The sequence below is a fragment of the Sinohyriopsis cumingii genome, chromosome 19 (genome assembly GCF_028554795.1).
Source record: "Sinohyriopsis cumingii isolate HCF-2022 chromosome 19, ASM2855479v2, whole genome shotgun sequence".
Lineage (NCBI taxonomy): Eukaryota > Metazoa > Mollusca > Bivalvia > Unionida > Unionidae > Sinohyriopsis > Sinohyriopsis cumingii.
This window is the reverse complement of record NC_142979.1, coordinates 61,011,119-61,037,526: the sequence shown is the minus strand read 5'-3', so window position 1 is coordinate 61,037,526 and position 26,408 is coordinate 61,011,119. Positions and strand designations below refer to the sequence as shown.

General features: G+C 37.7%; 1 protein-coding gene and 1 long non-coding RNA gene across 4 annotated transcripts in view; one reads left to right on the top strand and one right to left on the bottom strand.

Annotated features, from left to right (window-relative positions):
- Nucleotides 1–26,408, top strand: part of LOC149775806 (nitric oxide synthase, salivary gland-like) — a 180,725-nt gene that overhangs the window by 145,252 nt on the left and 9,065 nt on the right. For all 3 annotated transcript variants that reach the window (XM_089944272.1, XM_089944274.1, XM_089944271.1), the window contains exons 21-26: nt 1,003–1,213; nt 2,095–2,182; nt 2,911–3,050; nt 18,636–18,793; nt 19,538–19,729; nt 20,596–20,763. In XM_089944272.1, coding sequence (XP_089800398.1) covers nt 1,003–1,213; nt 2,095–2,182; nt 2,911–3,050; nt 18,636–18,793; nt 19,538–19,729; nt 20,596–20,763 — 957 coding nt within the window. The remainder of the gene's footprint in view (nt 1–1,002; nt 1,214–2,094; nt 2,183–2,910; nt 3,051–18,635; nt 18,794–19,537; nt 19,730–20,595; nt 20,764–26,408) is intronic.
- LOC149775807 (uncharacterized) lies at nt 549–9,981 on the bottom strand. The gene is made up of 2 exons (XR_016416612.1): nt 9,901–9,981; nt 549–1,876 (listed from the first exon to the last, which is right to left on the bottom strand). It is a non-coding gene; the product is annotated as an uncharacterized LOC149775807 (long non-coding RNA).

The window sequence follows — 26,408 nt, the reverse complement described above, 5'->3', positions numbered from 1 at the left end:
AGAAAATGGTCAATGGCCTGCATAAAAAAAAATGAGTTTCATACACTTTTTCAAGCACATTATCTTTCAGTCTCGAGCTCATAAAAGATAAACACAGATGCCAAACTGCTAAGTAACAATATGGGTTCATTATTTTTGTGTTATACACTGTTACCTTTTCTTACGTTCTAGTAGTTTTGCTTTGGGTTTCTTTCACAGCAGGTTGCATTTCTCTTGTATGAATGTTTTTGATTGTCATGAAGCTTTACTGAATAATTATTTTAAAACATTCAGCATTGGATAATAATAATAATAATAATAATAATAATAATAATAATAATAATAATTATGACAATAAAAACAACAACATCAATAATAATAATAATATTATTATTATTATTATGATTATGATTATTATTATTATTATTCCTTGAGGAAAAGAAATCGGTATTTGAAAAATCCATAAGCCATTTAGTCCTCAATTTAGTAATAGGTTTTTTTTTTTTAAACTTTAATAAAAAACGTCATTTACGCATACACAAGGATCATGCACTCACACAGATTTCAAATAGATTAATATATTTAATTTTTAACAAGTACATGTATGAAAAATATACTATACACAGTTATACATATCATGTCAGAAATCATATATATATTGTGAGATATAATGATAACATTCTGCAGGGAGGAGGGGGCTTCAATATAACATTCCAACTGTTCAATAAAGAATTTCTTTGATGATGGTTTTAAAAGAAGCAGGGGAAATGGAATTATGTATGCTCAGCATAAGGAATTCCAAAAGTTGGTACTGATACAGTAAAATAGCTTTTGAAATAGTTCTTGATCTCAGAATCTGGAGCTTGTTATCTGTTGTTGAATGGAGATTACACTGTTTGTCATCGAGAAATGTTTTGAAAACCAGCCTCTGTAGAACAGTATTGTAGCTTGAACATTAGTTACACAAATTATTTATTCACATAAATGCCACTTTTATAATGCTGATAAAATTGTATAATTTAGGACCTGCAGGCATATGAAGATTGGAAGCATGAAAAATTTCCCCATCTTCTGGAGGTATTAGAAGAATTTCCGTCTGTGAAGATCCCAGCAGCCCTCATTCTGACGCAACTTCCTGTACTGCAACAGCGTTACTACAGCATCAGCTCTTCTCCAAAGGTCTACCCGGGTGAAATACATGCTACGGTGGCAGTCGTCAAGTATAGAACTCAAGGTAGGGAATCACAGTAACTAAAGAACTTGGTTCTTGACAGCAACAAAAGTGAGGACTCATTGTATCTATGTCTGTTACAAAGTGTTTTAATGTGGCATGTCGTACATAATACTAAAGATATAAGCCAAGTCATATTTGAAACTACATTGCAATTAATTCTATTCAGCCTAAGAACCAAAATATGGTGAAATAAATTAGACCAACTTAGCAGCATTCAGGACCACATCCAAGATACATTAGGAGCCACTACAGATTGTGGGGATTAATAATTGGACACAAATGTATTAACTTCTCAAAGATGGAAGAAGCCATTATCTGACTGAAAACTCCAACCTTATGGAAGTATTTATCAGATTCATCATTCTAGGAAGTGGAGTGAAACCCTTTATCTAATCTGTTTGGTTTTGGTTTGGTTCTTTATGGCACAGCAACACAACTAGGTTATTTAGTGCTGAGGCAATGGGATTAAAGTAAGTTGCCAATGGCAGCCAACCCAAGCGAGTCTAACGGTAGGATTTGAACCCACACATGTTTGGTCTTGGGTTCGAATGTTAACCACTGAGCCACCGTGGCCCCAATGAAATCTGTATCCACTATACCATACTGTGCAGCATAATCCTGTTAATTGATTTGCCATGGCTTCACAAAAACTTCGGGTTCTGACTGAAAAGAAGGGAAAAAACCAATTTATCTATTAGTGTTATTCAAATGACTTTATTGTGCAATCCTACTAGTTATCTTACATAAAAATTGTAAAGAAGCATGTATGATGTCATAAATTTGATTATAGTTAATTTTGTTGAGTAATGATTTTTGCTTAATTGTTCCTTTCTATCAATTTATATTCATATTTCTCTGAAACTTTTTTATGGCTGTTTAAGGTGACATGGGACCCCTGCATGAGGGCGTCTGCTCATCTTGGATGAACAGGATAGTGCCAGGAACGATTGTACCATGTCTTGTCCGAACGTAAGCATTTTAATATCTAAAACAATTCAGTCATGAATTTTCTGAATGCATTTCTGGTGTTTTCTTTTATATTTAGCTGATCGTAGTGTCATTAACGTTGGTTACAGTGGGAACAGCAAAAGCATTGTTTCTATTATGAATTGTTATTATGACACGTGCCAGGCAATGAATCAGAATGGTAGTTTTCTGCCCATAGTTCAGTAATTTTTAAAACAAATTTCTTATTTTCTGACTAAAGACTAAGAAAAATCAAAGTTATTTTCTTTATAATAAAAATTAGATGTAATATCTTATGTTTTCAGGGAACTGGTAAATGTTTTAATACAAAGGCTGTCAAATAGTAGGATGAGACAATCAAACCTTTATATCATAAATATAAAATCTAATACACCATCCCATTCATGTGAACATAAGGGTCGACACATATAAAAGAGCAAATGAACTTACTGACACATTCATCATATTGTGTGTATGTTTGTGTGTTGCTGTTCACTATAGGTCTTGAATTCCCTCTTTCACATTCTTTTGCCTTTTTCTAACAGCAACACAATCTTGAAACACCATAATAAAGGTGGGTCTTCAAGTAGCATACAAGAGTGTTGGACAAGTTGCATGAAAAGATGACTCAGATAGGCAGCATATCCCATAAGAAAATTGGAATGTAAAATGGCTTGATATAGATCCCTTGCAAAAAACTTCTCAAAACACTGTCATGAATCATCTTTCAGAGCGCCATCATTCCACTTGCCCAAGGACAACACCCTTCCAGTCATCATGGTCGGCCCGGGTACAGGTATTGCTCCATTCCGTAGCTTCTGGCAACAGAGGAAAATTGACAGGGAAATGTCACCAGTACCACAAAGACAAGGTACAGCACACAGAGAACTGCAGTCACCAATACCACATAAACATGGTACAGCACACAGAGAACTGTAGTCACCAATACCACATAAACATGGTACAGCACACAGAGAACTGCAGTCACCAATACCACATAAACATGGTACAGCACACAGAGAACTGTAGTCACCAATACCACATAAACATGGTACAGCACACAGAGAACTGCAGTCACCAATACCACATAAACATGGTACAGCACACAGAGAACTGCAGTCACCAATACCACATAAACATGGTACAGCACACAGAGAACTGTAGTCACCAATACCACATAAACATGGTACAGCACACAGAGAACTGTAGTCACCAATACCACATAAACATGGTACAGCACACAGAGAACTGTAGTCACCAATACCACATAAACATGGTACAGCACACAGAGAACTGTAGTCACCAATACCACATAAACATGGTACAGCACACAGAGAACTGTAGTCACCAATACCACATAAACATGGTACAACACACAGAGAACTGTAGTCACCAATACCACATAAACATGGTACAGCACACAGAGAACTGTAATCACCAATACCACATAAACAAGGTACAGCACACAGAGAACTGTAGTCACCAATACCACATAAACATGGTACAGCACACAGAGAACTGCAGTCACCAATACCACATAAACATGGTACAGCACAGACAGATTTTGAATCGGGGTTATTTTATCGATTGTTTCCTTCATCCTCATTAAAATCCGTTCATAGATACTACTACTACTACTATTTTTACTACTACTAGTAATACACATTGAGGATAAAACATTTGGTCCTGAATCAATCAACCAATCTCACTTGTAATCCTCAGTAATAAAATAGTAACCTAAATGCAGCATATATGTACAGATATAACTCTACTTAATACAGTGTCTGACACACTCACAGGTATATAAAATATACACTTATACATACATACAATCATACAGGCATTCATGCACACACACACACACACACACAAACACACACACACACACACACACACACACATATGCATACAGGTTTGGGAGACAGGAAGGTGGTGGGGATATCCAAGTTATGTATCTCAATTTGATTAAGATTTTACAGAATCAGAAAGAAGAAACTTGTGAAGCGATATTTTAACAGAATAGAGTGTTTGAATATTTGTTTAATATCATATTCCACAAAACTGCTGCATAATATGCAAATATGTTGTATGTAAAGAGTTGTTTTGAATATAAGCAAATAAGGATTAGAGTACGACAAAGACAATATATTGTGTGAATATATATTGGAAGCTGGAGTTAGGCGATCTCTGATATATTGTGTGAATATACACTGGAAGCTGGAGTTAAGAGATCTCTGATACATTGTCATGAAAATATTTATATGTCCAATAGCTTTTTAGTACATTAATGGGATGATTGAAGTTCAAGTTGATTCTTTTACCTGAGTAAGGTCTGCACCTTCTACCCCTATGTCATTACCCTTTTCTCACTTGCAAGTTCATGCACAATGTGCTCATACACTGGTTAGGACTCGATTGTGATTGGGTTTCAAACCTTATCTCGGCGAAACCTGCATGCACACATGTGCTCAAAGACCTCTGTATTCGCGGCCCATACGTTTGATATTAGTCATAAGCCCAATACCGCTTTGTGTTCTTTCCCTTGCGCCATCCTTAATGTCATATTGATTAGCTCTGTCTGCAGCACTGATGACAGCATTGTGCTGGCTTATGCATTATCTAGCAGTTTGCCATCACTCAAAGAAATGCTAATCGACGCAGACACTCGTTTTTTCTTTAAATACCTTACCCAATCTTAATACTTTAACTACTACTACCTCACAAATCCAACTCTTCCAGACAAAACATTTAGCTAAAAAGAGCTAAAAGTTATCTGCCCACCTAGTTGGTCAGGAAGAGTTATCTCCCATTAATATAAGGATTGGTGACAAAACTCATGACTGCCTCAGTTGCCACTTCCGCTCATGCCGAGAAGCATGCTCTCACCATGAGAGACCTCGAAAAGGCCAGTATCAACACAGGTACAAGTTAGAGGAGTTCTCACTTAACAAGGAAAGTATACTCTATCTCTCTTTCTATCTCGACAAAGGCCTGCCTTTACAATTTTAGCCACACTCTGTCGTCTTTACACATTTAATTGTACTTAGGTACCTGTATGGGTAGCTTATGTGGCTTCACAAATAAATTTGGGCTGTACTTTCATTATGTTAATGTGCAAGTTCATGAGACCTATGTAAAACTCTTAATATACATATGTATAATTCTACAACGACTGGTACATACAGGTGAGTTTTCTCTGCTAAAATATTTAATGTCCAGATGACACACTTCATTGCATTTACATGTAATATTCGTCCTTGAACCTCTCACAAGTAGCATGTGAATTATTTTGGTAAAATTCGTCCTCTATGGTCCAGGTAATGGTATGAGGAACAGATCTGCACCAACTTTTGATTGAATAATAAAAGACAAGCTCAGAGCTGCAACAGGTTTATACATTCTGCTCTGTTTGTGTTACTGATTAGACCATGGGCAAAACTCAGAAATACATGACTAAGGAAAACGACACCATAAGCCTACATGCTGACGTGTCCTCAGTGAGGGAATGTTTAGCTGATAAAGGGAGATAAATCAACAAAGGCTCTCCAGTTACAAAATGCTATAAATCTACATGATCAGAGACAGACCCAGCACCTATGTCACCACAGGACTCCACAGTGATGGCTATACCTTTAGGTCCTACCTCCTCAGGGTTTCACTCTACAGCTCCAAACAACAAAACAAAGTATCCAGTTGCTCCACTGATACATGGACTGGTCACAAGGATCAAACAACCCATAACTCGTCCCAACATTATAACTCGGACGACGTCCTCCAAACATGGCCTATTTCATTTTCGACTGGCCTATGCTTGCTACAAAGTATCTTCATGGACAAAGACCTCAACACAGTAAATTCCCAGTAATCAATCTGTCGTCAGTCTGTCAAACTGGGTGTATATAGGCAATTATGGAGACCAGTCTAACTCACATGTGGCCTCAATCCACTCTCCATTTATGATGATAAGCGTAGTACCTCAGCCTTCGACACATGCTACCTCTCATTTCTCTCAACCCTTGGTCAGTAAAAGGGACTCTTTCTTTAATCTATGACCGAATGGAAATCACCGTTTCGTCTTCGCGGCGCTCCACGAGTTTTGTCAGTAGCGGACTTTGATACTCTTCCTCAGCTCTGTCTCAGGCTAATCAAGAGACATCAGCCTCACCTCATGCAAGGTGAGATGACAATGTTTGCTCTCAGGCTCCTTCTTCACTTCCTGATCTCACTCTGTCGTGGAAAGACATTCACAGGCTCCATTGAAGTTCTTCACCTTTTCCCTCTTGAGTTCTGCTCTCCTCCTCCTACCTCATCAACCACCTGGACCAGAGCTCCATCATCTGTTGATCTTATCACAGAAAAGGAAGAATCCAACTTCAGATGACCTCCGAGGTCAGTCAGAATCACAGTCACGTTTAACAGTTTACATCAGCATCAACCGTTTATTTTTCTCACAAACACCTTCCATCAACATCTCATCAACGGTTCTGTTACCATACACCAGCTTTTCATTCAGAAACCTCAGCAGTTGACTGGGACATCGCATCTTTGGAGATGACTAAACCATACTCGATTCGTATGGATCGAACATCTTTTAATGACACTCAACAATTACACCACAGTATGGTAGTCGTGGGATCGATGATGGACTTAGTATTGATGGCACTCTTCCAACAAGTGGAACAGATCTCATCTCTCACTTTGGATTCCTCGGTAAATACATGGGAGTCGGTCTCCATAATGACCTGGGTCTTGAACAGAGCTGCTCAACATACTTTAGCCACCATCTTCTGTAAGGATCATCATAAGGCCAGGCTACGATCACAAGCGTTTTCCTCTATCTACTTTTTAAACACCAAATCAGTGAAATACACAAACAAGCCACTGAAAAGATCGATTTCCCCGCCCCTCAACCGCTACACTAATACAGGGACTTTTCGTGAATCAAAAAAAAAGGAGCCAAGGGACACGACTCGAATACAAACCTCTGACCTCTATCGTACTTCTTCGCGTTGTAAGCCATGGTTATCATGAACCAAAGAGGACAAAAGACAGAGAAGTAGCGTTTGCTGACCCCCAAAGTTTCTCACGACCACCTCAATCTCTCAAAATAAACATTGTCTCCACACTGCACTTCTCAAAGATTCCGGTAGGAGGAAGGCTTCAGTTTTTTTGTATCGAATGGGACAAGATTTGCCATGACGATCACTGGACCCGACAAGTGGCTTCTGAGGGACTCTGTATCACTTTCAAAACACCTTCTCCTCTTTCATGAGTCCCATCAGCTACAAATATTCCAACAGACCTATTCAAAGCCACCTACTTTCAGCAGAATAAATGACCTTCTGCAGACAAAGGCGGCAGTAATCGCCGGAATATAAATTCCCCTGGATTTTCTTCCAGACTTTTCTTGGTCATGAAGGTAAACGGCACTTTGCACCCTGTCATCGACCTGATCGCCCTCGATCAATTCATTCACTCTTCTTTGTTCTCTATGGAATCACCTCGGCGCATTTTGAATGTCGTTCAAGAGGAAGATTTCTCAATCAGAAAGGACTTATATCATTGTGTCTTTATTCACAACATTTCCAGGAATGTTCCATGTTTCACCTACACCATCGTTTATCAATTACGAGTGCTCCCATTTGGACTCAACATCAGTCCACGGGGCTTCACTCACCTAATGAAACATGCTATGGCTCATGTCCTGACCATCTCCAGGGCGGCGGCATCAAGTTACCTGGATGACATCTTGCAAAAACATCAGGTGAGTTATATATTAGAATACAATATGATAGCCATTTTCACACTGCTTACAATCTGTGTTTCCTTGTCAACAAGGACTAATCCGACCTAATACCATCTAAACAATTAGTTCATCTAGGTATGGAATTCAAGATACAGGTAAACAGTACAGTACATTGAAATGCAGACCATGCTGACTTCCTTACTCTCCAGGAGTCTCTCCTCACGGTAGTTCCTTCGCCTTCTAGGCTTGTTCAACGTAGCAGTGGACCTCATCAACCTAAGGTTGCCTTTGCATGCGCCCATTACATATGATTCTTTTATCCCATGGAGGCCAAATATTTGCCTACTGGACCAACCGCTCCCATTGGCATAATTTGGGGTATGATCTGCAGACATGGAGCGATCTAACTTGACTCATAGCAGGTATACATCTGCAAGTGCAACCAGCAGAGATCAGTCTGTACGAATGCAAGTACAGGAAACAGGTGGGACACAACTACTACCGCCTTTTCGGGACGGCAGTGTAGTGTGGTCACCCCATGACCGACATCTACATATTAATATCCTCTAGATGAAGGCTATTTTGAAAGCCTTTCACTGGTGGCAGAAGTTTTTAACCAGAAAGGGAGTCATCGGTCTGTCCGACAGCTTCACGGTGGTGATTGTGTCAAACTTCAAGGACCAACTAAGTCCCCAAAACTTTGCATGCTGATCTGGGACTTCCTAGAGTGGTGTTGCCAAGAACAAATCCAAGTCCGTCTTATTCCTGGATGTCTACACGCAATACCAGATTCTTTGTCCTGACAATAATCTTTTACAGACGGAATGGTCTCTCTATTCCGTGGTTTCAATTAGATATGCACCCGATTGACTGACGATTGGTGGACCTGTTTGAGACAAGGTCGAATACAAAGCTCAAAATATTTGTCTCAACAGTCCTGGATCCAAAAGCATGGGCAATCAATGCACTATCCATTGACTGGAAAGACATGGATCCATACGCATATTCTCCAACACCTCTGATCCCAAAGGTGATACAAAGCAGCAGAATCGAAGTGTTGCTTCATCCTCATTGCACCACTCAGATAGAAGAAGTTGTCGATCAGCGACCTCAATCTCACAGGGAAATTCTATGAAAATAGAGAATTTCTGTCATTTATTCAAACAACCAAAACGGCAGTTGTTTCACACCAAAACCCAGACCTACGGACAGAGACACATCTGGATCATATTAAATAAGTCCTCATAAATAAATAGTTCTCTCAACCAGTCATGGATATAATCGATCAAACAAGAAGCCCCTCCACTCTGCAAGCGTACAATGGCAAATGGAAATTTTTTACTTCTTTCTTCTATAGCTCCTCGACGAGAAAATTTAGCATCAGACACAATCAAAGATTAACGCTCCCCGATCGTTGACAACTCTCGTCGTCATGGAAGAGAGGATATTGGAGTACCAAAGGCTTATCCTACATTGCTCCAAATTTCATTTTACAAGGCCAAAAACATTGGCTATGTGCCCAATGTGGAACCTTCTATGGGTATTCACCAGGCTGAACAAATCACCTCCGGAACAGCTTTCAGGGGCATATTTGGCTAACCTTTCATGCAAGACCTGCTTCCTTATCACATGCAAAGAGCTCAACTCAGTCTGGTGGGACCTTTAGCCGTATCATAACAGGTTGACTTACCAGGTCGTTCGACAGCTTCTTAAGACATGGCTTCATGATTTCTGCTGGATTTGTGGGAGGGAAAATTTTCCCAATCGAAGCCACTCCCTGACCGATGGAGTCTTCTCCAGTCGGGTTACCTAGAAGCTGTCTCGCATACCTTAAGGGACCGGAGATTGCATCTCCTGGGTAAGGGGATATACTTCTCTCCACCTCTTACTTATTCTCCTTAGGTGTTATGATTGGGTAACGTATTTAAAGAAGAAATAATTTTCTAGTAATATATGTTCCTTTGCGAATACTTACCCAATCATATTGCACACCCCCATTCACAGCCTCTCCACAGTTGCAGTTACATCCACATAAAGATTATGGCTTGCACTCCAGTAGTAACAGCGATATTCATGGATTTTGTAGCCAATCCTTTTATCAAGGGGAGGTTACTCTGCCCGACTGCCACATTGGTGGGCAGATAACATTTAGCTCTTTTAGCTAAAAGTTTTATCTTGAAGGGCTGGAGTTGCGATGTGGTAGTAGCTCTCTTAAGCTATTTTGATTTGTAAGTATTCGCGTAGAAACATATTTTACAAGAAGAAATATTAGAATTGTGAAAGAATTCGAGTATATGGCTGAATTGTCTGAACAGTGGTGTGTGTGGGCAATCACATAAAAAGTTTAATCACTGTTTAGCTTGAATGCATCATATTGATTTATCAAAGAGGCGCAAAAGGTGTTAAATTATTTTTCAAATACGTAAGCGGAGCATCTTGATAAATGAATCGAGTTAGAAATTCCGTTAACAATGATCATGAAGAAAACTCTGTGATGAATATACAATAGGCATAAAAAATTACAGTATGATATTACGCAAGAAAACTTGAATGTTGTAGGACAGTTGATAGACTACGTGAATTTATAATCATCTAGATTATCTGCCTCCCCTTATCATTCATGTACTACCGTATGCACATGAGAAGGTAAAACAACGGTGACAGAGCAATGATTTGAAGAAGCCAATGAATAACGTTGCGTGTTAATGGGAAGTTCAATGGCATTAGACATATGAAATTCAAATCTTTGCTGTAGAAAAATGTGAACTTTGTGGTAGAACGTGCCATTATTATTACTGCAAATTCTACTCGTTACATATTGGTACTGTCTCTGATCCGTGCCGAGAATGTGGTATCAGAGTCAAGTCGCTTAATTAGCTTTGCCTTCCATGTGGATGTATATGCGAGTATTATTGCTTGCGCCAGCGAGAAGGCACAGCATGGATTCTTACCATGAATTATATTCCATCACCAGCGTGTATTCCACGGCGAGACATAATAGAAGTGAAAAACGACGACAATCTGTGTTTCTAAATTGGCAGTTGTATCTGTGCTGAAGCATGTACGGGACAATACATATCAGTCTCGAAAATATCAACAGGTTACAGACGATGACAAGCCTGAATGACTCAGCCTTGATATAGATTTCACTGTGTTTGCTTGAAACAGTGGCCTTTGCATGCTTTGACTATCGTTACAGAAAGATTCATGATGATGGCTCAACAATGATCTGTTGTTGAGGAACATTGATGGTCCAGCGGCGTGACATCATTATTTGTGAACAAAAAAACTTTCCCCAATGGTTTGCAGGCAGAGCAAGCACCACTGAGAAGAAAAAAAATCCATGTCAACGCTGCATACATGCATGTATATAGCACACAACAGTTGCTTGATGATAATCAATTTTACTGGGGAGGACTCGGTGAAAAACCGCACCATATGATCCTTCAAGAACCCGACAAGAATGCTTCGAAATTCACCGCGGTGTAAAGGAAGATAAAAGTCTCATATATCATTTACGTGGACTATCATGACTGAATCTTCCCGTGGAAGCTCCTCTTTCCAACGACCAGAAGTAATCGGTGCAGGCACAAGTTGTGGAATAAATCACATGCTGCTTTTTTATAATGTAGTCCAATGTAATAGAATTACTGAGCCGCCAGTATTATGTCACGGTAATTACTTCAAAGAAGCGTTTATTAAATCTCTTGAGGTTACAGAGGAGTGGATTTAAAAACAACTTTCCTCATCTTCCTAATTCATTAAGACCTGTGACAACATTCACGAGTTCTCTGCCGCAACTCATTGTTGGATCTAAAACAAAGCTTTCAGTGAGATGGCTTTGCTGTCCATTGATGAAAAGGGTGCTTGCTCACTGTCACATCACTGGCGTGTACAGAGGTATAGTGCCTGCAACATACAGTTGCGAATTTACCCATCACGGAAAAGAATTTCGGTTGTACTTCATAACCTGCGTTGGTATGATGGTCACTTGATCATGCAAAGAATAACAACATCATTGGGGGCCCCGAGTGGCCGAGTGGTCTAAAGCACTCTCCGTCACGCATCACTACCATCTCACCTCTGTCTGCGTTAAACCTTGAAGGGGCGATGATGCAACCAGTGCCATTTGGTGAATTCACATGGGAATGTCCAGAGCTAGTAAATATACACACAAAAAAACACATCCAGAAGAAGACATTTGATATAAAATACCCGGTCGAGTTTTATCACACGCACACTGATTACCAACAGCAACAGGCACCAGATGCACTCTTGGTGTTCCGTGGGTGGTTATCTCCATAGGGGTTAACGATTTCACTGGCAAGTTCATTGAATGAAACAAGCTGGCTTCGATTCTGCGCCGGAAACTCAACTACATCGCACACGTATGAGACATGCAGTTGTATCTGCGGTTGGGACTGCTTGTATCATAGATACAGGCACAGGGAATTCTGACAGTCTTAACCATAACTTCTATAGATTTAACCTGACCATGTCCCACAATATGTCCAGAAAAATGTAAAACAAGCACCTCATAACTCACGTTTACCTAAATTAATTGTTAAATTTGCATCACTGAGTCTATCAAAGAATCTCTGAATGGTTTCCAAGTGTTCGTTCTAGGGTCGTTGTAGATTATGACGTCTTCGTTCAAAACCTCACAATTATCTAGACCAGATCTAATCATGTTCATTAAATACTGGGAGTTGAAGGCGAACCTTTCATACTAAATGGTATAACTTCATATTGATAAAGTCCATCAGGAGTTACAAATGATGATATTTCCTTTGCTCTTTGCGTAAGTGAAATTTGCCAGAATTCTTCAAAAGGTCAAGGGGACCCCGAGTGGCCGAGTGGTCTAAAGCGCTCTCCGTTATGGATCACTGCCATCTCACCTCTGTCGGCGTAGGTTCGAGTCTCGGATTCGGCCAATGTGGGTATGTGAGAAAGCTTGCCAGTAGCTTCTCGATGGTCGGTGGTTCTTTCCGGGGATTTCCCGGGTTCTTCCTCCACAATTAATACTGGCTGCCATGTATAGCCTATCGTGTGCTGAAAAATGGCGTAAAACTCTACAACAACAACAACATCAAAAGGTCAAACTTGGTGACACATTTTGCAGTTCTAATTTTAACAATGCAGTAATCGATTCTCGGCATTGCAGATGAAACTCTTTTGGTGACCATGTTCTTGTACTATGGAAAGTATTATCTGGTTTGGATACTAGAATACATTTTGAACTCGTTACATTTACTTGGTGCTATGAAATCATTCTCCAGCAAATAATGAATTCTCTTTTCAAATATCCTTCTTTAAGAGGATTCCTCATGTAAGGAGGCAGTTTCACAGGTGTAGAATCTTCAATTTCAACTTCATAGTAGATTTTATTTTTCATGTTGGAACATCTGGAAACAAGTGCTCATATTTAAATGATAGCTGTTGTATTCACTCTTTTCTTGAGACTGCTGATGCTTAAATTTCTGGTCCAGATTTATTCAATACTTCTGAATTCAGAAGATCATTTAAACCGAATCACTATAGTCCTATTGCAAAAATCCTCACTGCTTGCGACATGTACACTTAAGTTGATTGTATGATTAACAGGGTAATCTCTATCAACAAACTCCTTTATCATGTTTATATGGCAAAGCTGCTTCTGTTTTCACCTCCCATGGATGTTAATGATATACTTTATGTCCCTTACTATCTTTTCAACTGTATCAGAACCATTAAACTTAACCTGAAAAGGAATTTGAGGTATGGACAATAGAGCTCCTTTCTTTTGACTGAGTAAAGTGAAAATCAGTTGTTGTTACTTTACAAACCTTTGACAACTTATATTTGAAATTAGTAACATAGCCAAGAAGATTATTTTCTGAATCTTCTTCTAAAACACGTTTCTCCTTTAATAACTTCTCTGGTCCACAGATATTATCTGCAAAACTAGTTCAAAAGGACTTAAACCTAATGATTTTTAAACTGAGTCCCATCAGCAAACAACAGTAAATAAACACCCTCATCCCAATCTTTTCCTGTACCTGTACTGAGTCATATTGTTCAATATTTGTTGTAATTTTTCTAAAGCCCCTTGATTTTTAGGGAGACTTAAAATGTGGTGTGACTAATGCATGCATTGCTGGAAAATTCCAGACATAAAATTGACCCTTGATCAGATTCAGTAAATTTGGGAAGACCTAAACTTGTATTACCCACTAACCCCCACCAAAAACCAAACTTTATGAAAGCTTTTGCTGTGGTTTTACATTTAATATTCCTCAACGAAATTGGCTCTGAAAATCTCGTGGATGCACTCATTATGGTCAACAAGTATTGGTTTCCAGATTTGGTCTTAGGTAAGGGACCAGCACAGTCTACCATTATTCTGCTAAATGGTTTGTCATATACTAAAATAGGTTGCAGATGAGCCTTAGGTATCTTTTGATGAAGCTTTCCTGCTATTTAACAAGCAAAATAAAATCTATATGATTTACAAAAATTTACTTTTTATGTTTGGCCAATATAAATGATTCAAGATCTTGTGATAGTATTACAGACTCCTAAATGACCAGGCAAAGGAGTTCCATGGCCTAAACTATAAATTCCATGTCCATATGATTTAGTAAGAACAGTCTGAGAGATCAGTGACCACTTATCAACAGCAGATACCTTAGGTTGTCTACATTTTCTCATAAGCACACTGTTTTAACAAAATAAAAAGTTGTGTGGCTTCTGTTTCATATACCTCTTGGTTCATCCATACAAGGAGCAAAACTGTCTTCATGAAAAGACCGACCAATAAATGTGCTAGCCAAAGGAATAATTTCCTGATCAACATCATTCTCAATAGCTCTTTTTGCCATAGGTTTGGTAACTGCACAACCTGGTTATAAATCAGGGATCTCAATCTCAATAGGAGCAACCTTTGATCCAAAGAAGGCTTATCAGTTACAAAGTGGATTAATCACAACTTTATTTCCACCTAGGTCATTGTCTAGTAATAAAATAATACCCATGATGGCTAAAAAATGAACTGTTCCGACTGTTATGGGGCATGAGACTAAGTCATTTGATAGAATTACACAGTGGAGAGGAATATTAACAAAGTCACACTCTACTCCCTGAATAAAGAATGTTTTCACTAGAAGAAGACTTCTCAGAAAATGGCAAAGTACCTGACAGTAAAAGACAGAGAAGCTCCCTTGTCCTTTAATATTTTAATTGGGGTAGGAGTGCAGAATCACTAATAAGTGATGTAGAACCTTTTGATATGAATAGTTGTTTGACCCAATGATTGCATTGCTTTCAATAGACGTAAGTGTACATAGGAAGAGACAAGGACTTCTGATCAGTCTTGTCAGAAGTTTGGTTCCTATAAGTTGTGTGAAATTGAGATTTGGAAGTGTTCGTATGTGATTGAGATGCTTGTTTTACCAAAAGCTGCTGAGAGCAATACTTACTGACATATAATACATTCTGAGTCAAGGAATAATTGTTAGTATTTTCTAACGTTTGTATCTTTTCTCATCAGTGTTGGCCTTGATGTCACTATGGACACAATTCTTGAACTCTTCAACTAATATGATTTGTCTGAGGTTGTCATAATCATGACTAACCATCTTGTGTGAACACCACCTATCAAACAGTAGCTCTTTTTCACTTGTAAATTGGGTTTGTTCGGTTTCATTTTTACAGTTCCTAAACCCTTCTCGATAGGCATCAGATACCAACTCACAGCCCTTCAAGATACATTCCTTAACCATATCATAGTCAGCACTTCATTGTACTGACATTCGAGTATTAGACTTCACAGTTTTTGCAAGTAAGTTCACGTTGTAATAATAGTGTCCAATGCTCTCATGGCCATTTCAAATTGTAAGAAGCTTTCTTAAAAATGAGGAAAATATTGATCTACTTCCTTTTCTAGCCTAATATTTGTGGTAACATCAAAATCTGAATATTTATCTAAAGGGGAAGAGTGCTTTCCTCTTGCTGGTTCTAATTCTTGTAATCTAAATGGCATTTTCCTTTCTTTTTCTACTTTTCTCTATATTTTCTTATATTCTCTTTTTTTCTTCTCTCTCCCTTTCTCCTTAATGTAACTGCACCTGTAATTGCATTTGTCTTTCTTCTTTCTCTTCTGAACTCAGTTTCCATCTGTTTTTCTAAAATTCTTTTATTTCAATTCTGTTTCTTTCATTTTAAACCCAGATAGAGACTTCCTAATCAAACCCAAATTGCTTATATCCCCCAAAAATTTCTTCCACTAAATATGTGACAAAAATATTTTTTTCTTGCTTCAATAAAGATCTTGTTGTTGTTGTAGGGTTTAACGCCATTTTTCAGCACAAGATATACATGGCGGCCAGGATAAATGGTGGAGGAAGAACCTGGGAAACCCCTGGAAAGAACCACCAACCCATGAGAAGCTACTGGCAAGCTTTCTCACATAACGCTTCGATTAAGAAGCCCTCGCTTGAGGAAGATCGTATTGTCTGGCAAGTTGAATCAGTTCATCCTATTTCAAGAACTCTAACCATTCATAGGTAGGATTTAAAATAAAGTTCTCCACTTCAGATGACATTGTGAAAGCATTTTAGTTTCACCAAAGAGTTTTCAAAGGTGTGAAATTAAAATACCACAAATTGAACAAAATTGCAAAACAAAGTGAATTTAAATTTCAAAATCAAAATTGAAGTCTTCAGAAATATTTTATAGAAATTCGTATCCCGTATTTTCTATTATGGCTATATGGTCTTTAACTAAGTAGCAGAAAAGAAGGAAATCCAAAATTCAACAAATAATTTATTTTCCTAGAATAGAATGTGAAAATGTAAAAAGAAGTTACAATGTTGTCAATGAAATCACAAGTATAATTATATCACATGTTCAAAATAAAGAGATCCAAAATAAATCCTTTGGTGATCCCAATGAATTCCAACTGGGAATGTGCTGATGTACCAATAACCTGGAATGTGGCAATGTCTTAGCAGTCTTTATGTATCATAATATAATCCAAAATGTCTGTGAATGAATTCACAGTATTCCCAGAATTGTGATGTGGTCCAAGAAGTATTAATGAATGCTTTGAAATTCCAGTGAACAATTTAAGTAAATAAATCCTTGCAAATAAAAACTTAACATAACAATAAGACTGATTCTACTTTGGATGCTAAGGTAGAATTGAGTAATTCCAATATAATCATCCTTAATGCATAAATCTTAAAAACAATTTGAGAACTAGGATGAAGGTCAAAAGTTCATTTTCAGAAAATTCTCAGTTGTAAACAATCTTATATAGATTCCCTCTGCTTTGTCATCTTAATGGAAACTTCCATCAAACTGTAAGCAAACTTTTTTCTTGATAACTCAAAGGTTCAAAACAAGTATGTATCCAGAACTCAGACTTAGTAAACATATTTATCCTATGTGATATTAGACATGTAGGGGGCCCTGTGTGGCCGAGTGGTCTAAAGCGTTCTCCGTTATGGATCACTACCATCTCACCTCTGTCTGTGTGGGTTTATGTCTCGGATTCAGCTAATGTGGGTATGTGAGAAAGCTTGCCAATAGCTTCTCGTGGGTTGGTGGTTCTTTCTGGGGTTCTCCCAGGTTCTTCCCCCACCATTAATACTGGCCGCCATGCATAGCCTATCGTGTACTGAAAAATGGCGTTAAACCCTACAACAACAACATTAGACATCTAAGCCCAACTCCTGTCTCAGTTATAAATAAAAGTATAATCATGAACATAAATCAACGTACAATACATATTAAATATACATTAAATTGGTAAGGGGAATGCCCTACTCTGATGAAGAAATAATCTGTCCCATTAAACCATTACTAGTACTTTACTCTATAGTTCAAAGGTAATAACTGTAAAGTAACAAATAAATGAGTGGAGGGGTAAATCATTAATGAAAAGGAAAAACAGCACAGGGCCAAGATTAGATCCTTGAGAGACTCCACTTTCGATGTATTCCACATATTTCTATAGTCATTTTTATTTTCAACTGATCTTCGAAAGATATCTTTTTTAGCTTTAGTGAGTAGACTTTTTACAAAATTTCTTAGGATTTTTATTTTTAAGTTCGTTTGTCACGCTGTTTGTGACAGAAATCATGCAGTTTCATGACTCTTGTTTCGGAGCTAAGCTACTCATGATGCAGGATGTTCTTGACCATTTTGCGTTTAATTTGGAGTATGTCGATTTAGGGCTGCGACAGGAAGTACAGTCCAGCCTTGTACATCAAGGTCTGGTAATAGTGCATTTCTGCACATGCTTACCCCATGTTAATGAAAAACAATATTTTTTACAATGAGATTTTTGTTCTTCGTTTTAATTTTGAACTTGGTATTTAAAATTTGTTACAGTGCTATCTGTATCAAGCTTATTTTATGAAGTCCTGAATTTACTTTATTGGATCTGCAAATGGATTTCAGCGAGAGTAAACAATCCAAAAAGCCAACAAAGAATAACCAATTTGTCAAAATCTCTGCAAGATTACAGCCATCACCATAACAAAAAATTCATGTTATATTAAATATTTTCCATCCATGATCAAAGCTTGCTTTATTTATCTGTTTAATTGTTTGAGTTTTTAATAATAATAATAATAATAACAAGTATTAGTAGTAGTAGTAGTAGTAGTAGCAGCAGCAGCAGTAGTAGTAGTATTGAGTGATGTGATGACCCTTCCTTTACTGTAGATAAATCTCGGTCTGGCTGGGGGAGTATGTACCTGTATTTTGGGTGCCGCAGATCACAAGTGGACGATATATACAGGGAGGAGCTGCAAACGGCCAAAGAGGAGGGTGTGTTGACGAATGTGTACACAGCTTTATCCAGGGAACCAGACAAACCCAAGGTACAAGTGCAATTAAATATGCTCCTAAATAGTTAGCTAAACAATAGTATTTAGTCAATTTACCAACAATAGTATTTAGTCAATTTACCAACAATAGTATTTAGTTAATTTACCAACAATAGTAGTTAGTCAATATACCAACAACATATTTAGTCACCAGAATCATTACTTTTTTCTTTCTTACCTTTCTTGATAAAAACATGCATACATAAAGTTGCATCTCAGTCACTTCAACAGTACTTCCATCCATCCATTCACACAACAAATACCATGCTTTAAGGTGGAGATATTTACGTTTTTTTGACGTACGCTGAACGTCTTCTAGAAATTGGAAAGTGTTAGAGAAGGATGAAACATGGAAGGTTCAGACCCATACCATATGGTTCTAAAGTCATAATTACGTTTTCACCTTGTCATTATTTAACTTTTTATTTATTGATTTCAAATCATTGGAAATCAAACAGTACATGAACATAGTTTCCATAAAGGTTGTGTCATCTAAAGTCATTGTCACGATTTTGTTAAATACTCACTGCCAAACACAGGAGACAACGATTTAAATATTATTTTCTGTCTCTGTGCAATAATAAGTCACATGAAATTGGTATAATATTACAAAATAATCGTGAACAGACAGTTGTTTTTTTACTTGTACATTATCTGTATCAATGAACATTTTCTACGCAAAACCAATGTTGCATACCTGTTGGATATTCACTAGGTTTTTTTGTGGTTTTTTTACAGATGTACGTACAGGATTATTTACATCTGAATAGCTCAGATGTTTACAATAGCATTCTTCGAGATGGGGGACATTTTTATGTCTGTGGTGATGTTAAAATGGCATCAGATGTCACTTCAACACTCGAGAAAATTTTTCAAGAAGAAGGAAAAATGTCAGCACAAGACGCTAAGAATTTTGTTCTAAAATTGCGGGTAGGAAAAATTTATTCATTCAGTTATTTATATTCACCTTTAAGGAATTACTGTCATACAATATGTAATGTTTTTTTAATACAACTTTAAGAAATTACTGTCATACAATATGTAATGTTTTTTTAATACAACTTTAAGGAATTACTGTCATACAATATGTAATGTTTTTTTAATACAACTTTAAGGAATTACTGTCATACAATATGTAATGTTTTTTTAATACAACTTTAAGGAATTACTGTCATACAATATGTAATGTTTTTTTAATACAACTTTAAGGGATTACTGTCATACAATATGTAATGTTTTTAATACAACTTTAAGGAATTGCTGTCATACAATATGTAATGTTTTTTAATACAACTTTAAGGAATTACTGTCATACAATATGAAATGTTTTTTTAATACAACTTTAAGGAATTACTGTCATATAATATGTAATGTTTTTTAATACAACTTTAAGGAATTACTATCATACAATATGTAATGTTTTTTAATGCAACTTTTCATGTCCCCAAGGTCAACAGGTTTTAGAAAACATGCCAATGCTTAGAATTTAGAATACACCAAAATTAAGTTCCTAAATAATGACTTGAACTTAATGTTATCAAAGTCCATTTCCAGATACCATACTATGAAAAAGATCATAAAATACAGAATATGTGTGCTTAGCTGAGTCGTGGTGGAGATTTCCAGTACTAAACAAATGCATAGGCAAAGGCATTAATGAAGCATTTTTAATGCGATATTTTCTTGTGATTGGATAACCTAAATGGGAAAAAGGAATTTAACAGAAAACCAATTATAATATGGTGAAATCCAAAGGCAACAAGAATCGCAATGGTAATAGTGTTATCTTCTTCCAGGATTCGAACCGATTCCATGAGGACATTTTTGGAGTGACACTAAGAAGCTCTGAAGTAACAGACAAAGCCAGAGGTCAAGCAAGGAAAGCCTGGATGTACATCAATAGCCACGGAAAACTTAACAGGTCCCAGTCATCACGGGAGGTGGTTGTTACAATACAAGCAACTGTAAGCGTACTGCTGGCTCAAAATGCACTCTGTTCAGTAAACATTCTATCTTGCATTAATATTTATTTTCCAAATGTTGTACAAAAATTGGCTGAATCAACATTTTGCCTATGTTATATGTTACAACATTAACTTCTGGTATAAACATTAAATGTTCCAGTTCATTTGTGGACACTGTCAGCAGGTTTTGAGTGAATAGTAGCAGTTGTTACAGCCAACACTCAAAAATCAAAGCCATATTCTTTTTTTTGCTGTTAACCCATTTTTCGCTGACATCTGAAAAAAAGGGTCTGACATCGCTCAGGTGGCCTAAGTGATTAGAGCATCAGCCTCAGATGCGGAAGGTTGTGGGTTCGAATCCTGGCTGGGTCATACCAAAGACTTACAAAAAATGGTACTTGTTAGGCGCTCGGCATTAAAAGTTTTAGGACTGGTCGGCCTGGTATCAAGATAATGTGACTGGGTGGGATATCCTCAGTGCTTAGACATCACTATAAATTGCCATACTGCAGACATCGTAGTGATATGACTGAACTGTTAAAGCTACGTTAAAAATCCAAATCACACACACATATGCTGATGTCTGAAAAATCACACATTCGGGCATCATGATAGAGTTGATTCAGGTCGTGATAAGGATTTATCGGACCTATAAGCAAATTTAGAATCCAATAGGCCAAAATCCCTTACCTCATTTCCCAAGTGAAAATTATTGTAATCACTGAAATGACTCAATTAAAATCAGACTGAGCCCTTAGCAATCATCTCTTTTAAGCTGCTATCTTACAAAATGTGTTTCTTGATAGCTCTAGTAGGACCCAGTTGGCACATTTATTTGGTGGAAGGTGACCATGGTAAAGGTAGGATGATCAGCATTACCTATTCTTCACCCATTCATGTGTGAAATTTTGTTTAGTACAATATGTTTTATTCAGAGAATACATACCCGAGGTATCGCTCCAGCAAAATATTGGTAAACAACTGTGGTCATCTAGCAGTGGTGGGGGAAGAAAGAAAGTTTAGGAAGGGTATCTGCCCTTCTTCTATGTGGAATATAGACTTAAAAGATGATAGAGTTTCTTTTCATCTTTCTGAGTAAGTTAGATTTGTGAGATAGCAGATTTTCTTCCCTTAACTTAACGTGACTGGGTAAATAATCTTGGAGAAAACACAAATAGTCTGTGAATGTTGGATCGATTGCTTTGGAAATGTATTCATACTACAGTCATCATCCGAAGATACACATATTAACTAATCACTGTACTCAAGTGATTGTTATTAATTACATCACTTTTTCACTTGTAGCTGGATAAAATGTGTAACACATACTTCATAACATAACATTCAGCTCTCGCAATTTTGAATGACTTTCTGTGACCCTTGGTATGAATTAAGTTAAAAGATATAATCTTGTGAACAGAACTAGTTTCACATTGTTGTTTTTTTTGTTAAACTTTGTATGTACTGCTTATTACATGAAGATGAGCATCTTGAGAAATTATTGTTCCCGATATATATTTGGGAAGATTTATCACCCCTGTTTTGTAAATAGCTGTTTGTTATATATGATGCAGTCCTGTTAATTTTGACTGATTGCAGTGAAATTTCTTATCTGTTGCAATCCTTATATTATCACAGTGGCTGAAGCAAGCTTAATGTTTAAAAACACAATAGCCTGAATGAAAACAAAATCCTACCGAGTGACAAAATTACCTCAGATTAACCTGTCCTGACACTGAAACCTATTATAATATAAGAGAAACAAGGTAAGTAACTTCCAAACATTCCATTTTACACCTGACCCTGCATCTCAGGCTGCTATTCCATCCATGGAGGCACGCATCCAGAATCTATGTCTCATTTTACTCCTGACATATTTTTCTATTCACAAAAAATTCTAACTTTTCTGCATCGCACCAAACTGAAGTTATGGTCCCCAAAACTTAAAGTTTGTGCAAATGTTGCCTTCCCCGACAAAGTTAATCTCTCCTACAATTTGCCGGTACGTACAGAGATTAATAGAATTTATGGTTTGGGTTTGCACTGAGACAAGGAAATCCCAGTCAAGGGGTTACATTATTTGTCTCCCCATGATGCCTTGTCAAGTAGGGAGTCAAATAATGTAGCCCGTGACTGGGATTTCTTTGTATCAGTGCAAACCCCAATGTTGATTATTTTTCTCACCGAATAATTTCCTTTAAAGTTAAAAGAACTCTTCATTTTTTCAACATAGTTTAGCACATCCAACACATACAGTATTCATCACTCGCTATTATTTCTTCACATTGATCAGTAGGTGGTCATTCAGTCTTATAATATTTTATGAAAATCGGAATAATCATCTCAGTAGAATACAACGATTTTTCTCTCTTATACACCATCACCCACAAACAGATACAGATTAACAGGTATAATTGTTATGTACTGTAATTATCACACACACAGTACTAGAGCCATGTGCAAATGTTATTTTTCAGGGCTGTGTTGGGATCGTTCTGTTTTTATGTGTGAAAAAAATAAAAACATAAAACATTTGATGGTATTGAGGTATTATCAGATATAATAGATGGATTTCGTATGAAATTAACAATAAATAATTCACATTTACTACAAGAAAATACTTCATTTTTATCAGTTCTAATTTAGAAAAGTTATATGGTAAATAATGAAACAATACTGGGTAAGTAGTGATTAGTAACATGTAGCATGAGTGACCATGCATTGGATTATTCATGGGTAATTAGAGGTCTGTGCCACTATCATATAATTTTAACTCTCGGTTCTTGGGAGGATGTAAAACTATTTGTGACATACTGGTGTTGTAATTCATGTTGATTGTAAAATTACCCTTGTTTTTGAAAGACTCTCCAAGCACAGACCCCTGCAGATAACCATGTGCTGAACTTTCAAGCTCACTGTTTCTTTTGTAAATAAGTTACCCTATCAGAATACCTTGGAAGAACTACTACTACCTTGCAAATCCAGCCCTCTCAGATGCTACTTTTAGTTAAAGGGAGCTAAATGATGTCTGCTGACATGTGTTGTGTCGGGCAGAGTGATCTGCTGTTAGGTATAAGACTTTGCATCAAAAAATAAGAACCCGTCATTTACTATTTCCGCTCATGCCAAAAAGCATGCTCTTGTCAAAAGCCAGAATCTACGTGGAGGATAGAACATTACCAGTTGGATGAGTTTTTCACTTCTAAAGAAAGTATACTTCATCTATATTTTCAATTTGTCTCTTCCTAACCAAACAAAGTTCTGCCTTTACAATTTGCTTAAACTTTGTCCTTGTCACATATTTAGATACTTGCACGGGTATCCTAAGGGACTTCACATTTTGTTAGGGCTATAATTATTTGTATGTGCAAGTCTCTAACACATATAAAACTCCTAACGTATGTGTAATTCCATTATGAACCAGTACATATCGGTGAGATTTTATTCCAAGGTATAAGTAGCGTCCAGGGCACCAACTTGTATATCTTTTACTTGTACAGGTGGTCTTTATGCCTTTTCTCCTACAGGTAATCGCCTCGTAATAGATATTGTTGCGCCTACCTTAATGGTGCTGTAGTTCCTTTTTCTGTCAAGGTTTTTTTGTGTGTAATGTTTGTGTGATTGCCATCCATTAGGGAGACTTTACCATCAGTGTGGACTTACACGGTGCATGCCTTTAAGTATCTATTCACAACGCTTCATATTGACGTTCCTGCTATTCATCTACAACATCGTATACCACTTCAGGGCACTCCCATTGGGGCTCAACTTCAGCCTCTGGGTCTTCATTCGTCTGATTAATGGAGTAATGGTGCATCTCCAGACCATTCCTATGGCGGCAGCATCAAGTTACCTGGGCGACATCCTGCAGATACATCAGTGAGTCAGATCAAACAAGACATGATAACCTTTGTTACCAATCTGGACTTCTCATCAACAAAGAAAACTCTGTCCTCGTACCATCTTTGTTCACAGAGGTATATAGTTCAATACACAGGCATTCATGATTCCCTCAGGATTGGGCATTCAAATCAGAACCATTGTAGTACCTTAACCTTTGAGAAATTCTACCTACACTAGAATTCCTTCGTCTACTAGGCTTGCTCATTGCAGCAGCAGACCTCATGGTCCTAGGTTGCCTTTTTTATGCGCCCATTGTAAATGATTCTTCTGCCTGAATGGAGGCCTCAAGTTTGCCCACTGGACCATCCTCTCACCATCTACACATAATTGGGGCACCATTTGCAGAATTAGGCCAACCTAACTTTACTCATGGCAGACTCAAAGCCTATGCAGGCGACGCTCTGTTGATAGTTTGGAAATGGCTGGGATGCATACGCCTACCCTCCAACACCTCTGATTTTGAAAGTGATACAGAACACAAGAGGATCAGAGTGTCGTCTTATATTCATTGCACGTCTACTTGGATGGAAGAAGTCATGGTTTAATGACCTCATCAGTCTTGCAAGGAGGACTCCTTGAACAATTAGGGTTTCCCCTCATCTATTCAATCTACGATGGCAGTTGTTTCATTCATACTGAGAGCTACGAACCTGCACATCTGGATCATATTAAATATGCCCTCAGAGAAAAATAATTCACACAACCAGTCTTTGAGAGAACCACTCTAGCAAGAAGCTCCTCCACTCTGAAAGCATATGAAGACACAAGCGTACACATCATACCGCTCCAGGCATCTGTACCATAAATAGCCAAATTTCCTCTGACTCTAGAAGAAAGTTCACACTGAGTATGATAAAAGGTTACAGCTCCATGGTCACTGACACATTTTGTCATCACGGAAGACAGGATATCAGATAAAGCAAGAACTTCTCCAACTACTCACCAGCTTTGAGTATACACAGAGTATACACGGCCAAAATCCCTATGCCCAAGTGGAACCTATCAAGGGCATTAACCTGGCTGGACAAGACACCTTTTAACCTGCTTTCAAGGGCATATCTGGCACATCTTTGCTACAAGACCTGCTTCATCATGGCTATAGCGAATACAAGCAAAATTAGCAAAATACATGCCCAATTAACAGACCCAAATTATGTGCAGTATTGACAAGGTGAGTCAGTCTTATTCATGCCAGCATCCTCTTTCGTCATGAAACATCTGTCTCATCTGGACACATTAGCTGAAGGCCACCTACAAGAACCAATTCAGGCTTTGAAGTGGTATGTTAACAAAACAGAGCCATTGCGTCGCAGGAGATTATGCCTCTTTCTACCTCTCTAGATGGGAGGATATATCAACACAGACTATCTCGTCCTCAATAAACTTATTACACATTTTGGCTCATGAGGGTAGGGTAGTTGCCATCAGCCTAGCATTAGACCAGAACTGTTCACTAACCGACATCATTCAGGCTGTTGGATGGAGATCAACAGCTTCTCAAGAGGTGGTTTCACGACTTCTGCTGGAATTGAAAATGGCAATTGTTTCCCTATTGAAGCCACACCCCAACAGATGGAGTTTCCCCCAGCTGGATTACCTATAAGCTGTCTCACATACCTTAAGGTACCAGAGATGGTATCTCCGGTGTATGAGGATGTACCTCCCTCCACCTCTTACCTATTCTTCTAAGTTATTATGATTAGGCAACATCTGTAAAATGAAGAAACCAATTTTTCCTAGTA